Consider the following 17404-nt stretch of genomic DNA (forward strand, 5'->3'; position numbering starts at 1 on the left):
AACTTCAGCCCTAGGAGAAAAGAGCTAACTTTCTGCCAAACCAAACATCAGAACTATCTTCCACTCTTGAGGTATTTAGAATAAGATGATCTTTATCAACCCCATAGCTAGTTTATCTACGAGTACATCGTACCTATCACCCTTACGAGGGAAGAGTGTAGTGTGCAAACCATAAACATATTTTGGAATTTTTTTAAACAATACGATTTTTAACAACATAATCTTACACCTATCTAAACATACCTTCCATCTCTTCGAAATAATGGGTTTTGCCAAACCATTACCTTAAACAAAACTACCCTCGCCCCTATATGGCTAGGGCTGCACATACTGCTCTAGGAGCCGGCCGGTAGATAGCACTATCGCAAGGTCATGGTCGCTATATAAGCAGGCGGTGTTGTCAGCGTCCCAGTCGCCCAGTGGACCCCGGTTGCCAAGGTCTGTCAAGGTCACAGCATGAGGACCTCCTTCGCCTTCGTCGTGCTTGTAGCCGCCTTCGCCCCCTTGGACGCTGGAAAACTACGTGAGTATTTTAAAATAAAAAAATATGGGTGCTTTCAGAAATAGGGCTTAAAAAGTGTAAACAATATTTAAAATTCGATAGTTTGGATAAATTTGTAGGTTATTATTTTATCACATTTATCATAGGGTGTTGTATAAAAAAGTAAAATCCTCTACTTTTGTGCCAGAAAGGAAGTCTATGAATAAAGTGCATTTATTTAGGATCATTTTCATTATGCACACAGAAAAATTGCAAAGAACAGTTTTCTTGGATGGAAAATATCTTACCATATTTTATATCTGTATATTTTAACATGTTGAGCTATTTAAAAGAATAAAGCATATTTTTTAAGGGTACAGTATGACTCAATTAATTCATTATTTTGCATTTTAGCCTCCAGAACATTTACATACTTATAAGCAGGTGTAACCTGAACCTGAGTACCTATTTATGCAATCTGAAATGTTTTTTTTTACTTAAAAACTGTTTGTAGTAAAATGATAGATAAAACATACTCCGTTAGGTAAAATATACTGAACAAGTTTTGTAAAAAAGAATGTAGTAAAGCCTTTTAATAATATTTTTATGCAACTAGTGTTTCTTGTCATAAGATTGATCAAATATACTTCAGTCTCTAAAAAATAAAACACTTAAAAATTTACACTTAACAATCCATATTAAAGAACGATTTTAAACCAGCCCAACTAAATATTCTACTTTACTTCTTTGCATATCGATTAATTCATTTATTCAACAGGTGATCTAAATGGAAAACCATTTATTTAAATTTACTGAGTATAAATTAATCCATAATTTAGATTATTTTTATTGCACAATTTTCTCATAGGTCTTATTGGATATTGAGTCGCTTTTATTATTTTTTCTGTATTTCTGTTCAAGACAAAAATAGTATTTCAATGAAGTCTTATAATGAGACAAATACTTATTGGTAAATACAATTTCAATTGATCATTAATTTTAGATTAGTTTGAGAGTTAACTATCCGTAAATACCAAGTATAAACTAAGCCACGATGTTTGCATGAACTTAAATACACATTGATCTACTTATAATGTGGTGACGATTTCAAAATTTCAAAATAACAAATTCACTACTATGTCCAACATTTAAATCAGTTATAGTTTCAGTAAAAATTAGTATATGAGGTAAGCATTTGTTTTAATGATTTGTGAAGTGATAAAAATATTGTTTATTAGTGGTGTAAAAAAATTAAACTAATCAATTTTTACTAAGAAAACAAATTTATAGCCTTTTTAAACTAATCAACCATCGATTTGTTAGCACATTCGATAAGCAGTAGCTTTAATTCATATCATTCATCTCATCTAATTTACCATGAAACAAAATGCTGTAAGGTTTTTATAATAATTTACGAGAGCTCACCCCGTGGTCAAAAACTCGACCAAAAGTATGTACTGTATTGTGCAAACATCTCTATTGTCACCCCTTGCTGTAAATAAAACATGTGGTTGGAATTTCTTCAATTTGTTTTGATTTTATGTTTATATTTTTTTGTTATTTCGTCACCAACATGGCAACCCATATGGCCCAAGTTAATTTTTTTAAATTTCAAATTCATTATTTGTGCATATTGTTCAGCCTATTTTAATTTATAAAGGGATTCTGCACATCTACAGTAAACTATCTTTAATTTGGCACCAACCACGTGTAATTCGGTCTAGTAATATGGTCAGGCTAGCTGTCATAAGAATTTCAAAAGTTTTTTAGTATATAAGATAGACGAAATCACAAAAATATATGGAATCACGAATATAAATAAATTTTATCCATCCAGTTTTGTCAAAGTAAATTATTTAAGTCTTTTAACTTTCAAAAACAGTTTTTGCATTTCAGGTAACAATATGACCTATTGTTTACTGGTAAATCCTCTGAAAAAGACATTTGGTTTTGTCAGTTATCTATTTTAAACACGCAGCCTAGTCAACCTCTTTGTTTTAGTACAAATCTTAACATTCGCATGCGCTTTGCGAGTAAAACAACAATAACAATGACAGATAGGTTTATGGTTATAGTCGACTGTAAATCACCTTTAAATTTACAATTTAATTTTATTTTTATTTTCTGCTGACAGCTCTTTTTAAATCACTTTCCCTGATATGATATTTTAAAATGACTGTTGAGTACAAATATTGACATAAACATCGGAATAACAATGGCCACCATAACTCACTTTTAGTTCAAGAACGCTTAATAGAATAAGTGGTGATATCGTTTACTGCTACAATGGTCAATTTTCACTCTTATCTTACCATATAATATTACAATGTTCATATCCCATGAACGTAATAGTAGTTTACGCAACGATTGCGTTAAGTGAGTCTTTACGACACGAGTAGAAAATTTAAGGCACGAGCCTTGGCGAGTGCCTTAAAAACTTCTACGAGTGTCGTAAAGACTATTAACGCGAGTTGCGTACACTACTTTGCCTACGACCATTTTTTAATTACTATCAATCTGGATTTAATTACTAACAATCACTACTGATAACTTTTTAGAGAGGTTATGTTTTCGTGTATTGTCATTGCCACTGAAAGTGATGCAACGACTTGTTGTATAATCAGCTGATTTCCTGTAATTACGTGTTTGTTAAACTTCGTTAAATATTACCATTGACTATGAATCCTTAAGGATTCATAGTCAATGATATTACATTGCTAGCAGCATTCTTACCATAAATAATATTGCATCAGGAACAATTCGGCAAATATTTCATTTATTTTTGGACTTCCACCAACTTAATTAAGAATACGCGAGTATCAACATGAACAAGTCGGATCAACAATTAAATTGGTCAACTGATCAGCTGATCAGCTGATTAGTTGACGTTCGAAGCATTACAATTTTAATTCTTTTCTCTCAATACTTGAACCTCATTGGTCCGTTACCTGTGTGGATATGAGAAAACTATGCGGATATGAAATGAAACTATGCGGATATGAAAGTAAACAGCTGTAAAGTGAAACTTTTCAATTCTAAGAACTGGACTGAAATGGCTACTTTAAAAAACGGTCGAAGGTAAAGGGTGTTTTCTTTACAATAACTTATAATTTTATATTTAGTATGATCACGGATATACAATTTTCCCATAAATCATTTTTAATGTTATTAGCACGATTATAAAGTTGCTGATAAAAAATAGTATTTTACAAAAGCACAACTTTTGGGTTTCCTTTTTGAATGAAGTAAATTTTTATTCGTCAAACATCATAGCTTATTAAACATTTTCTGGCTTTAGATATAAACGTTTGAAGATAAGTAATGTGGTTAAGTTTATTCTGATATCCCATTCTCTACTTCAGCTAGATCACATTGTGTTAGTTGCCCAGATAGAACGGTCATAGCAAACAAGTCATTGTTTACTGAAAGACCGCCTCAAACGATGTTTTGGTCTTTTTATTTTGAGTTGGATAATTACTCTTTTACGATCCTCAACTTTCCACAATTTGTAAGATATAAACTGTCCAAGATTTTCTAAGGATAACATTTACTGTATCTATATACTTGATTGAATTGACCTTGGTTGATAGTATTTCCATTTCTTATAATAGGCTTTTCAATAGGCTCTTCCAATAGGCATATTGAAATATCAGAATGTTTACAAGTCGTTTGTTTACATTTCCAAGAATTTAGCTTTGGTTGGACTGTAAGAAAGTCCTTCGCTTAGGGGTTTTGATTAAACAATTATGTTTTCGTTTGTTCGAAAAAACTAATTTGACATAAGTTTGATGCAATAGCGTTTTTTTATAATTCAAGAAATTGTTGATACTTGTTATTTACTTGCGCCCTTCTTGAATCACAAGTATTAGGTTTGGGCAAAACATTACGTATCTTAGTTTAAAATCTCTATGAAATATTTTACTATTGGGATACCTTATGTTTTACTGAACTTTGGAGAATTTATCTTTCATTACTGTAAGATTTATGATAGAAACCTCATCCAACGAAGACCTATAAAAGGCCTATCCTAACGAAATAAGCTAGTACTGTTTACATTAACACTAGTTGTTATTCAAACGATAACCGTTGCAACGGCTTAGTCACTGTTACATACGAGGAACTGTTTTCCATTCAGTCATCGCTCCTCGCCGTGTCACGGTCAAGGTTGCGACGTACGTTTACCGGCATGACAATGACGTCACCCTTCGCCAGAAGGTGACACCTCGATCAAGTCTGTGAGATACATACTAACTACTGCAGAATACTGGTTGTAGGCTATCTCAGGAAATTTGTGTATACTTAGATTTAATAGTGAAATATTTTCTGGTTCAAATGAAAAAATAATAGAACCAGAGGAAATTCTGAAAGTTTTAACTTTAAGTACAAACAAGAAGAGTTAGGTAAAAAATAATGTTTTATCAAAATCCTAATACAAAAGTCAACGTAAATAAAACATAAGTTTTATTTTGACAAGTTAATTCAACAAATGAGCATTTGGCCGATCTACATTATGTAGCAAACTTCTTTAAAATGTTTTGCTCTGTTCATTGGGGTTTTAGCAAACTATACCTTGCTGTAGAAACGGCTAATTTAATTCAGTAACAAAGTTACACAATGAATCTCATACCATTCACACAAATCCTCCTTAAATTAAACTTAAACTCATCAACGTTATTATATTGTCTTAACAAAAAGATAAGTTTGAAAAATACTCTTTAATTTCTTCGTCATAAGGGGGGATTTTAGAGAGCTCAACTGCTAGTAAAATGGAACACTAGTGATTTTTATTGTGCAACTGCAGTAGTAACTAAGTCACAATACCATCTTATGAACTCCCTCTTTCGGCGACTTCAGGCCGGACCGACGACCCTGGGTACTCAGAGGGAAGAGGAAGTCATCCAGGATAACTCCCTGGCCCTCACAGCCGATTAATATTCTGTACACCCTACCAAACTTCCGCGTTCACCCTAATAATCTACGTGCACTAGGAAGCCGCGAAGTATTTGATTGTTGGTTGATAAAATCAGGGTAATACCTTACCAGATTGGGATATTCATTGTGATTCTGTCATGGGATGGTTTAGTAGTTCGGATGGAACTAGTGATTTGGAACAAGTTATAGATAAGTGTTATCAACTTGTTAGTGTTTTATATTAACATGTTGCATTTGGACAGTTTTTGTAACAAAAATAGAAATAGAGAAACCATATTTTACCACGAACAAAATATGAACTCCTGTAAATTTTAGATAAACGATGTGAGATATGGTTTGTCTGTTCACTTCAAGGGGTAATCTATTTCCTTATCCAACCTAGAAACTCAGTAATTAGTTAATAACTGCTAATTCATATGGAGCTAGGATTTTTTATAATTCTTGCTGATTGTGTATATTTTGTTATTTCTAAAAGGTTTATGTTATTTTATAAACGAAGGGATGAAAATATAGCAGTATTTTTGGTTATTTTTCCATATAAAGCGACTGTTTTAGCGTATCACTTCAAAACTACACACTCCAAAAAACACTTCAAACAATTCCAATTTTTACTGTTTATTGTTTTTATTTTTGTTTGATTCTTTTGAGTTATCGTATGAGTTTTTTAGTGTTTTGTTTTGTTTTGTCGCAACCAAATTTAATTTGTTATTCTAGATATACGATACTAGTTACTCATCTACCCATTCTCGATTTTGTATTGGCTTAAGCCGTTAGAACGTATAACTAAAATAAAATATCCGTAGTAACAAACTAAAATCCGGAGCTACAAAATATACAAAAACTAGTCAGTTTGTAACCATACTACTTCAATATGTATTCTTAAATCTTTACGAACGTGATAAAAAATGATGGATTTAAACTTCAGTATCGACAAGTCGATTGTTTGTCGCAAAACTTGAGTCGATTTAAAAGAATTTCGCCTGCTCCACCCAACAAATTAAAACTAGTTCCCTACCTTTCAGTTTCGTAAACCATATAAAAATATTTAAAAAGTAAGTCATTTAGATTCTTTACAATACTAGTTATTATTTCAATATTTTAAATTTACTTACTATTTTATAGTACGCCAGTATTATTCCATAGGTTTGTTATGTTGCTGTTGATAAAGTGATAAACAAAATGCATAACAAATAAGTCTAGATGCCAAACCGGTTTCTGTATTATTCCTATTCCGCACGTCATTCGGTATTGCTACAAGTGTTTGTGTGCGATTGAGGTAGAAACATCCACAATCCACAGTTTGTTGCTCTTTTGGCGGCAAAGCCATAAATATCAGCTGGTCAAGGTCATCATATCAAGGAAGTGTGGTGGTGTGGGTTTTTCACATGAAAGTTATGTTATGAATATGAATAACCATCCCGTCATAATGAAGCAATCAAAACATGCACTGCGGGTCTTGTGTTTTTCCTACGTAGGGCAAAAAAATCAGCTGGAATCGAGGACATCAGTTGTAAATCTTTCTGTTTGCTCGTCCGCCAATTTTACGGAAGAATAATTTATAAACAAAAAACTTTTTTAAAACAAAACATTTTTAAATGCACTAATAAGTAGAAAATAATTTATAAATTTGTGAAGAGTATAAATACTTGTAAGATGTAAAATGAAAAACGCGGGGTGCATGCAATAGATAATTTACAATTTTACCTTCACCTATTGAACTAATGTATTATTATCAATTGCATGCAATCCACGTTTTTAGTTTTAAATCTTACAAGTATTTATACTCTCCACATATTTATAAATTATTTTCTACTTTTTAGTGCATTTAAAAACGTTTTGTTTTAAAAAAAGTTTTTTATTTATAAATTATTTTCTACTTTTTAGTTTTTAATGTGTGTGGATGTTAAATCTATTTCATGCATCTATATCAGATTAAGACAGAGGCATGTGGGAAATCTAAGGTTTATTTGAGTTTCTTTTCATATAATTATGTATTAGATTGAATGTATGTATGGCCTACCTACTAACTATAAATATATTAATGTATTTAATTTATTGTTTACTTTATAGAATACTAAATAAAAAACAAATGACATTATTAACAAACACCTTTATATCTGCAATCAGATTATTTATCTTTATTTTGTTGTATAAAGAATCTCTTGGGAGCAGAACCTGTACCTCTTAACCTCTGCTTTTTGAACTGTCAAATTTAAGTATTTACAGCTGGCATTAATTAATTGATGTATTTACATTCTTTCAAAATGTAAACATGGAAAATTTGGAAGTTAGTGGGGCGTAGCCCAAGGGAAATATGAAAATTAAATGCTATAATATTGCATTGTCATCCACTTGTGAGCTATGTTTCAAATTTCAAGTCTCTAGCTCATGGGGAACTTCGTTTAAAATTGATATAAAAATTTGTAGGAAAGTGAGCTAATAAAAACAAGCCCATGGGGCGTAGCCCAAGAGAAATATAAAAATTTAATGATATAATATTGCATTGTCTTCCATTTGTGAGCTATGGTTCAGAGTTTCAAGTCTCTAGCTCTTCGGGAAGTATCACAATTTTCAAGAAAGCGAGTTAATAAAAACAAGCCCGTGGGACGTAGCCCAAGGGAAATATGAAAATTAAATGATATAATATTGTATTGTCTTCCATTTGTGAGCTATGTTTCAAGTTTCAAGTCTCTAGCTCATCGGGAAGTTAGTATAAAATTGATTGCAAAATTTGTACCGGACAAGAAAGCGAGCTAATAAAAACGTTTTAAAATAGTCCCGGTTGATAAAAATTATTATTGAATCACATGTTTTATTATTACTCCCCTATACATACTTGGTAGATTGAGAAAGTATTGGTTTTGTACAGAGTACACATGTGGTCCGATTTTGATGAAAATTGGTAAGTTAACACAAACTTCAGGGTATGTATCCATGAGTGTTAATGTTTTTGAAATGTTTATTTTTATCGGTAACTGTTCCACAAAAGCCCATCAAATAATGGAAAATCCAATTTTCACCTAAACTGCGTTAACGATTTTCTCAAAATTTACTATTCTATGATGTTTTAAACTCTAAACAAAATGGCACAACCCCCAATGCAGAAGAAACAACGGTTCAAAAATTATTGCAATTGCTGTGAATTTACCCATCAAATATCACAGCTACTCCCACCGCTCGAAAGGGTTGTTGTTGACAAGCTAATGGGAGAAAAATGTGTCAGTTTGTTGATACCGTTTATTTGTGTATGTTTGTCCTGTTATTGTATCTTTCACTACAATAACATCGAAATCCACCCCATTTTGAATTCCGCTCTGTTATTGTGTTGGCAGAGAAATAACTATCGCCTTTAAATAGCGGAAATAACAGTTTGTACACAATAAAATGAGACGGAATTAATTTTGGGAACTGTTTTATCAAAGTTAACAATTTACGAAACTATCGTTTTGTGATTTAGTTAGCAAAAAATATGACGAAAGAAATTGTTCATCACATGAAATAGAAGTGCATTTTTAGACATCACTCATTTCCCAGCATCGGCCTGCGGTAGTTAAACTTGAGTTCTTGTCGAAAAAGTCACTTTAGGACTTATGATGAAGTGTACTATTTATTATATGCTAGTTATGCTTTTAGCCTATATGAAATTTATTATTATTTAATATGCTATTTATGGCCTATTCAAGACCAGGAATAAAATACTGCTCTTCTTTTTCAGCCTCTTACATCAAAGCCTGTAGGAAGGATGATCCCAAACTCAACGAATGTGCGGTCAAAAATGGACAAGCTGCTATTCCATCGTTGATTCAAGGTGAGAAATTCAGTAAATGTGACTTGAGTACAACTATTTCGTTAGGATCAGTATATACTCGGTACTCAGTATATACTATATATATATCAGTATATGTTCGAGGATATATTAGCCTAAGTTCTTATTATAATTTAGGAAATATAGATCTGTTAAGGGTTTTCTTACCTCACTACTTTCACAAATAATAGCAAGAAAAATATGTTATAAAAATAAAAAAATATGTAAAAAATATTTAAAAATATGTAAACATATATTTTTTTACTAACTGGTTTCTTCCAGTTTACTTCCTAATTTAAAAATAAAGAAAACTTCCATTTAAAAAATGAATGTTTTAAGGGTTATAAAAAATAGTTAATACGATAAACCATTTTGTCGAAATGACATTTGATCGCCAGGCGGTTAAATGTCATATCGACCAATTGTTTTATGCAACATGCGTCCAGGTGCGCTCAAATGTTGTGTATGGTGTAATTGCAACTCTTTAATGCAATATGTTACTCTGCCTCGAATAATTATTCAATGCGCCGGCATTTCAAGTATGTATTTTGTTGGGCAGGCGACAAAAGTCTCGGCATACCCAAGCTCGACCCCCTAGAGATAGAGAAGGTCGTGGTGGGAGACGCCAACAAGAAGGGAGGCGGAGGACTGGGAATCACATTTACCTGTTACAAGTGTAAAATATCCGGCCTGAAGGACCTTCAGTTGAAGGACGCAAAGTGAGTAACTAGATCTATAACACAACATTTTAGCCTAGCCTATCAAAACAAACTTACCTAGTCAGCTTAACATATCCCTTTGTAATATACTTGTGCATGATAGCTTGTTCCTCAAGAACGCAATAACGACTACTATAAGGATATTTCCTCTTTAAGTCCTATTTTTATTTTGTTATTATTATTTATCAATTGAGATGGGGACCCCACCTAGACACAAACATAGGTGGGGGAGCGAGCTGATCTAGTGTTTAGAGCGTGGTACTGCGGTGGCTGAGGTCTCGGGTTCAAATCCCACCAAATCACCAATGGACTTTATCTAAGTGATAATGCCGCAACCGCTAGATCTAGCCTGAAGTAATGTGAAAAGAAATCTCAGGCTCGTGCCTAGGAAAAAAATCATTATCAATTGAGATGGGGACCCCACCTAGACATGTTGACTAGGGGCGTTTTTTAACCCAGATATGAGTGTAGAATAGAGTTAGATGCCTTGTGTAGCTTTGGTACTGACGAATACCAGCTGTTTCATTAGCCAGGACCATTATTCCAATGATCGGACAGCTGGGCCAACTTAACAACCCTTATCCTGACTTAGCAGAGTTTAATCCTTAAATTGAAATGTCTAAGATATCCCACCTAGAATGAACGATTTAAAACAATGTTCTGTAAAGAATAACAAAAAAAGTTCTAGAAATTAAATAAAGTTTTAATGTATAGCAATTTGTATCTATTGTTTAGCTTTCCGAATTTTTCAAACGTTCAACCATACAAAGTATCTACTTTAAAACCCAGCTTATTGTTATTCTGTAATGTTGTAGTGTTATTTGATTGGTATTTTAATGGATGGGTAGGAATCTAGACACACTCACAAATATATAAAATCTTCCATCTACTCGATCAGAATGAGTATTAGCCAACCGTAATTGACAAATTACCACAAATTACAAACAACAAACACTTAATGTCAGTATAATGTTCGTAGCAATCACATCAACACTGCTATTGTTAGAGTAGAAACTATTTCTCACGTCTGAATATTGTGATATTTTAATTAGTTTATGGTGAAATAATCTTGGACGTGGCTCCCTAGAAATAAACGCTTCCATTGTGTTGTTCTGACCATTGTGAAATATAGACGATTTGTTTTAAATGATTTAAAATAATTTTAAAATTAATATTGGTATGGGAATTTGCTAAAATAAAAACCAATAGAGTAATTGTTAGCCTTTCCTATGTATTGATAATTTAATGTCGAAATTTATGTTTTAACTCATTTGGTTAATCATAACGTCTTTAAGGTTAAAAAAGGTAAAAATTCGTGGTCATATTTTCAATAAAATGGCTTCAACAGTATTGTAAAATCTCTTACGCAGAACACGAAACCAATTTATGGTGGCTTGAACAGGTTAATTTAACGTAATTGTAATTGCAATTATGATTGTTACAATTATTTTGTTAGTCTAAACATTGTGTAAAAGTTATCATTTCACAACATAATGTGGTTAGAATAAAATTTATTCAATTAAATCAATGACGTTTTCGTGCGTTGTACAGTAACACTCAATAATATATTCGTTTAAATATTATTCTTATATCAAACATGCATTACATTAATACCTTTTCACGTAGATATATGCCATAAAGTAAATACAAACCTAATCAGAAAATCACTTCGCAAAAAGTTGCAAGAGGTGTAATACCAGAACAAATAGTATAATTTGTATGAAATAAATTTCAAAATAATTTTAACAGGTCCACTACCACTACCAACAGCTCTACACCTCTACTGACACCCGGCAGTGAATGTGTTAAATTACAAAGATTTATTGATATTTTCAGAATCGATTTGAAGAAGAAGACGTTCGAATTCACAGGCAAGGTCCCGAAGGTTGGAGTTAAGGGAAGGTACACGACGGAAGGTAGAGTTCTCATTCTTCCCATCAAGGGGAACGGCACCGCAGACCTCACTTTGGGTAGGTACCTAAATGTATTAGTATAAACCAGACTACCTGTTATGGTTAGATTTGTAAGTTGGAAACTAACCTTATCTCTTTGATACTAGGTGACTCGGTCTCAAACTTTTGTGAGTCAATGGTTAAAGTCGGTAGGACTGCGGATTCGCCTCCCGGCATCGTCATTAAAAATGTATCAATGCTGTACATTCTTGTACGTACCGGTTTAACTCTTGATTGATAGTTCTATACTCAAGTCCATGTAATTGAAAGCAAGATTTAAACAAATCATGAACCTCTAAATAAATTACTTTTTCGCTACACTACTGTATAATGACCTGTTTTCTTTAAATGCTTATCACCTGCAAAAACTCATCATTACATTGTTATTATTGTTTACAAGAATGGACTACTATCTATTTTTGTATTTTGCCGACGTAAACAAACAAAGATTTTTTATTGTTTGGCCAACTGTTTCAATTTACCACCAAAACTGTACAACCAATGTAAATATCAACTTCTAGAAGGCATAATCTAGACAATGCTAAAAGTTGTTTAATGTTCCTAACTGTAATAAAAAAAAATTCTCAAATTCTGTTTTAATTAAGAAGATAATTATATAGTCTTTGTAGTGTAGCGAAAAGTAACGTTCAAAACGCGTGAAAGTGTCAGTACATTCAAAGTGTCATACATATTCTTGACCATAAAAGTGCTCAATAAATCTCGAACTTCAAATATATGGTCTTAAATATGTAATGACTTTCTACTCTTGTTATGCAATATACTATGACGTTACCATATGATAGTCTCTAGGTTTTAAATGTAAGGCACTCCTAAAATCGGGGTATGTTTTATTTCACTACATACTATGATGATTTTGTTACTTGACGTAGGTTGGGTTAGGTTAGGTTAGGTAAGGTTAGGTAAGGTAAGGTAAGGTTAGGTTAGGTTAGGTAAGGTTAGGTAAGTTAGGTTGGGTTAGGTTAGGTTGATGAAAGGTGAACAATATTATTTACACTTATTTACAATGTTTACATTATTTTACACTACCGGACGTTTCTTCCCCCATGCTACAATGTGGCAACCTCAGTGGCGAGGTAGGTCTCAGCCTTTACACTGAGAATGCCCGTTGTAAAATACGCGAAACTTCTGGTCAAAGACAATAGAGTAACCGATAGGTTAATAGGCACTACTGTCTTTGGTTTGGTATTGTAAATAATGTACAATTTGATTAGGTTCTTACCGGTTGACCTTGAGTCATAGAGAGTAGAGCCTCTTTAACCTATGCTTGAATGTAGTGATGATGCCACTGACCGTTAAAGTGTACGAAGATTTAACATTGATTAGTTAAATTGAACCCTCGACAGATTGTTCTGCTGCAAAATGTTGTTTTCTTCCATACAACATTTTGTTATCACATTAAACAAAAAAGGAATTAAAATGATCATTTGCTTTATAAACCTTTACGCCATCAAAAACTACCATAGTAGGTTAACTAAACTATAGTGTCTTTGAGTAGATGTCCCATCCGTATGGACCTGCTATCGCCAATTTATTTATATAAAAAAAAATAAAATCGTTCTTTGAGCCAGTCAAAAACTGTGCTAGTGTCTCAATTTAAAAGTTTTATTTTCTACCTTATTTTGTTGTTACTGAAATAGTAAAAAGGGGCATACAAATAATAAGTTGTTCTGAGAGTTTGTTGTTCTTAAACTATTCGACAGAAATCAGTAATTTATATCAGCGTAATCTGTCGGTTGCCCACTTCAACTAGATCCATTCTGAAAAAAAAATCTGGCAACTTTAACGTGGGGAGTTAATGTTTAGTTCTATCAATAATCAAATTTAGTGTAAAGCTGGCTACAGCTGGCCTACGAAATGATCAATATATTCTAATATATTCTTCAGTACCCAAAGTTAATGGTTCTATGTTATGATCATTTTTGAGAACAGGACGAATATGTTAGTCAAAATACTTACTTACCTAGTTTACTTGATTAGTTACTTGATACTTGAAGATTTCCTATTGGAAGTGTCACTGCGCTGGTTGTAAAAAATAGTGACAATTTTCATTCATCCTTGAAGTACTCTGCCAATGAGTACTATGGCCTCTAAAAATCTTGAGCTTTTATATGTCTTCAATATTTTTTGATTTAGTTTGGGATCTTGTTGTAAATCTTGAAGATGGATGGAGCACATTAAAAACTTAGGACCATTTGCTACTAATGTGGAATTTACTTAAGTTAGGATGATATTTTTACATTGCCTTGTACTGTAATAATATTGTAATTTAATTTATTTTATCTACAGGTGACCTGAATCTGAAATACAGGTTGCTGTACGACCTGGTGAAAGGCAAAGATGGCAAGGACCACGTCAAATTTAAGTCTCCCAAACTGGACTTTAAAGTGGATCAGTTCAAAATCAAGCTGACCAACCTCTTCAATGGTGACAAGAATTTAGGTGAGTTTTATTTTGTTGGAACCTAAATCTTTCGAATTTACTCTATGTTTTTTCTCTGTTTTGTTTACATTAGAAGTTGAACACTTTTGACTAGATAATCTTATCTTAGTAGTTGTAGGCTAACTTTAAGGTCACTATTTCCAAGAGTATTTGTAATTTAATAATGTTTCCTAATCTAACCGTACATTGGTTGTTTACATTTTAAAATGTCTGTGTCATAAAAATATATATTTGCTTAAAGTAAAAATTAGTTATTTCTGCATTCTGGCAAAATGAATTAAAAAATTTACAATACTATTCAATCGAGGAAACAGAAAAAAAACATAAATATGAAATTAACAATAATAAATTAAATTTACCTCATACATAACATCTATGTTTGGTAGTTTTTTATAAGGTAACACCATTGAGCTAACGATTAAATATTTGGATATCAATACTAAAATTTTATAACCTCGAAATATTGTTATTTAACTTTGTTGATTGTAGTCCTTTTAAGGTACGCAATTTGAGAAATTACATTAAACAGTAAAAGATCCTGTGTCAAGGAATTTCTCCTAATCTCGACTGAGAATAAATAATTAAAATGCTACTTTTGCGTATCTCTATAAAAATCGTATCAAAAAATCCCTGTTACGCTCATTTTTGGCAGCTAAGACTCATATTTATTAATTTTTGATGGAATTAAAATCATCTATTCATTTATTTATTTATTCAAGATTGTAATATTCAGGAGTGACATAACAATATTTAACACCCAAAGTGTATATTTTGGGTTTAAATCAGAATATGGTGCACAAAATATAGGGTGTCCCGTAAGTAAACAGCCAAACTCCGGGAAATAGTTCTATGGGTCAAAATAAAGAGAAAATCAAGAATGAAATTTTTTCAAAATCGCTTCGTTAACCAGACATCCACCATTTTGTATTTTTTACATAAACCTTTTTATTTTGGAATTTTTCAACCGATCTTTATAAACCTTGGTATGTAGGTTAAGGTAAAAAAGACCAATGTTATTAAAACATCATCTTGATTTAACTTAAAATTTAAAAATGGTGGTCATTTTTAACTTAAATTGACTCAAAAACGGGTAGTAAAAAAAATGTCAAGAACACTTTTATTTAGCATTTTAAATTCCCTATCAAACGATACCAAGTTTAAAAAGATCGAACAAGAATCCTCTGAAATATTACGAATTTTAGTTGTGAAATGGGGCAAACCTGACTAGCTTCTGCCCTATTCTAACCCATTTTACAACTAAAAATCGTAATATTTCAGGCATTTATTAATCGATCTTTTTAAACATGGTATCATTTGATAGGGAATTAAAAATGCTGAATAAAAGAGTACATGAAATTTTTTCATAAAATTAACTGTTTTTCAGTAATTTAAGTTTAAAAAATTAAAATGGCCGCCATTTTTTAATTTTAAGATGAATCAATATGAATTTTTGTTCTAACATTTTTGTATTTTACCTTAACCTATATACCAAGTTTTATAAAGATCGGCTGAAAAATTCCAAAATAAAAATGTGTATGTAAAAAAATACAAAATGGCGGATATCTGGTTAACGACGCAGTTTTGGAAAAAAATATATTCCTTATTTTCTCTTTATTTTGACCCATAGAATCATTTCTTGTGTTTTGTCAGTTCTACGGGACACTCTGTATGCATTTAGATGTAATAATTGCAAACTACCCAGTATCTAGGAAGACTTCGTTACACACGTGTACCAAATGACCTCATTTTTGCCTGTATACACTTCAGGTTCCGATTTATAAGTCATAAAAGCATCACTATTTTTAGCTCGGATTGTAAAAAGTAGAGATTACTTGTATACACGTGCTGTTACATATTGTTTCGTTGTTGCATCTGATATTAATGTTCTTAATTTTATTTCCAGGAGAACAAATGAACGCGTTTTTGAACGAGAACTGGAGAGAAGTTTTGAAGGAGTTCGGCCCAGCTGTTATTGAAGCCATCAACCAAATAATCGTGCTTATCACCAACAGCATAGCCGAGAAAGTTCCCTACGACGACATTTTCCTTAAATAACATCCTTGTGATATTCCCTGTCAATAGCTGTGATTCCGTATCTCTTACAAGTTCTCTGGGCGCTCTTTGAAGTTCTTTAACTCTTGAATTGGGATTAAAAGATTAAAAGAGGACTGAGGCAAAGTTTGATGTATCGCTGACAAAGTGATAACAGAATTTGGATCAGTTTTTAATTTATTAATTTATATTGTTAGAATAATTCAAACTGATTGTTTTGTTAGCTTGTTGTTATTGTCTACAGTTTGAGTTTATTTGATTGTTTGGATTTCAATGCCCTATTTAAATACAAATGTAAAATTTAATTATTTTAATAGCTATGTTTAGCGTTGAAGTTTAAATTTGGTTAATTTTGGCATTGTTTTAGGTTCAAATATGCAAATCCGGCTAGCATTTATGTTTAAATTCTTCATCAGAAAAATGTGGATATTTCTAAGACACGAATTACTAATTAAAAGTCTTTAATTTATTTCCTTGTTCTCTTGTAGATCCAATGTACATTATTCTTGTAGATATTTAGAGATTTATGTCCGTTTTGTATTGTTACTTTGTTAGTAGTCTATTCTTGTCTAATAAATTATTTTAAGCCTTTTTTTGAAAACTGTATTTTCTTCCTAAATAAATTAGGTTAAGATGAAGTACTTTAATCATATCCCACTTCTATCAGAGTCTCTTAGACAATTTTTTCACAGCCTTTTCCCATTAATTTTTAGGTCCTAGATAATTTTTATAAGAAAAAACGGTACTTACGTATTAAACGGAGGCCACATTTTGTCAGCGCGCTGCGGCGGTTATGTTAGGTTGGGTTATCATAATAGAAAGTATAACTCGTCTGGTATCGATTCATAACGAAGCGAGGAAAGTCCTACACACATAATATTTACGATAACCCAACCTAACATAACCGCCGCAGCGCGCTGACAAAATGTGGCCTCCGTTTAATACGTAAGTACCGAAAAAACCAATATCTGTTAAAGATAGCCTATTAAACTTTAAGTGAGAA

General features: G+C 32.1%; 1 protein-coding gene across 1 annotated transcript; it reads left to right on the forward strand.

Moving 5' to 3' along the window:
* Positions 1–413: 413 nt before the first annotated feature.
* Positions 414–16992, forward strand: LOC128991959 (protein takeout-like). Its single transcript, XM_054415271.1, has 6 exons — positions 414–523; positions 9129–9221; positions 9778–9937; positions 11774–11907; positions 14197–14349; positions 16253–16992. Exons 1-6 carry the CDS (start codon positions 457–459, stop codon positions 16402–16404), a joined length of 759 nt encoding a protein of 252 aa, XP_054271246.1. The 5' UTR covers positions 414–456; the 3' UTR covers positions 16405–16992.
* Positions 16993–17404: the final 412 nt, after the last annotated feature.

This window comes from Macrosteles quadrilineatus, unplaced genomic scaffold, assembly GCF_028750875.1.
Source record: "Macrosteles quadrilineatus isolate MER2022 unplaced genomic scaffold, UCM_ALF_1.0 Scaffold_4__1_contigs__length_99947679, whole genome shotgun sequence".
In the NCBI taxonomy this organism is placed as follows: domain Eukaryota; kingdom Metazoa; phylum Arthropoda; class Insecta; order Hemiptera; family Cicadellidae; genus Macrosteles; species Macrosteles quadrilineatus.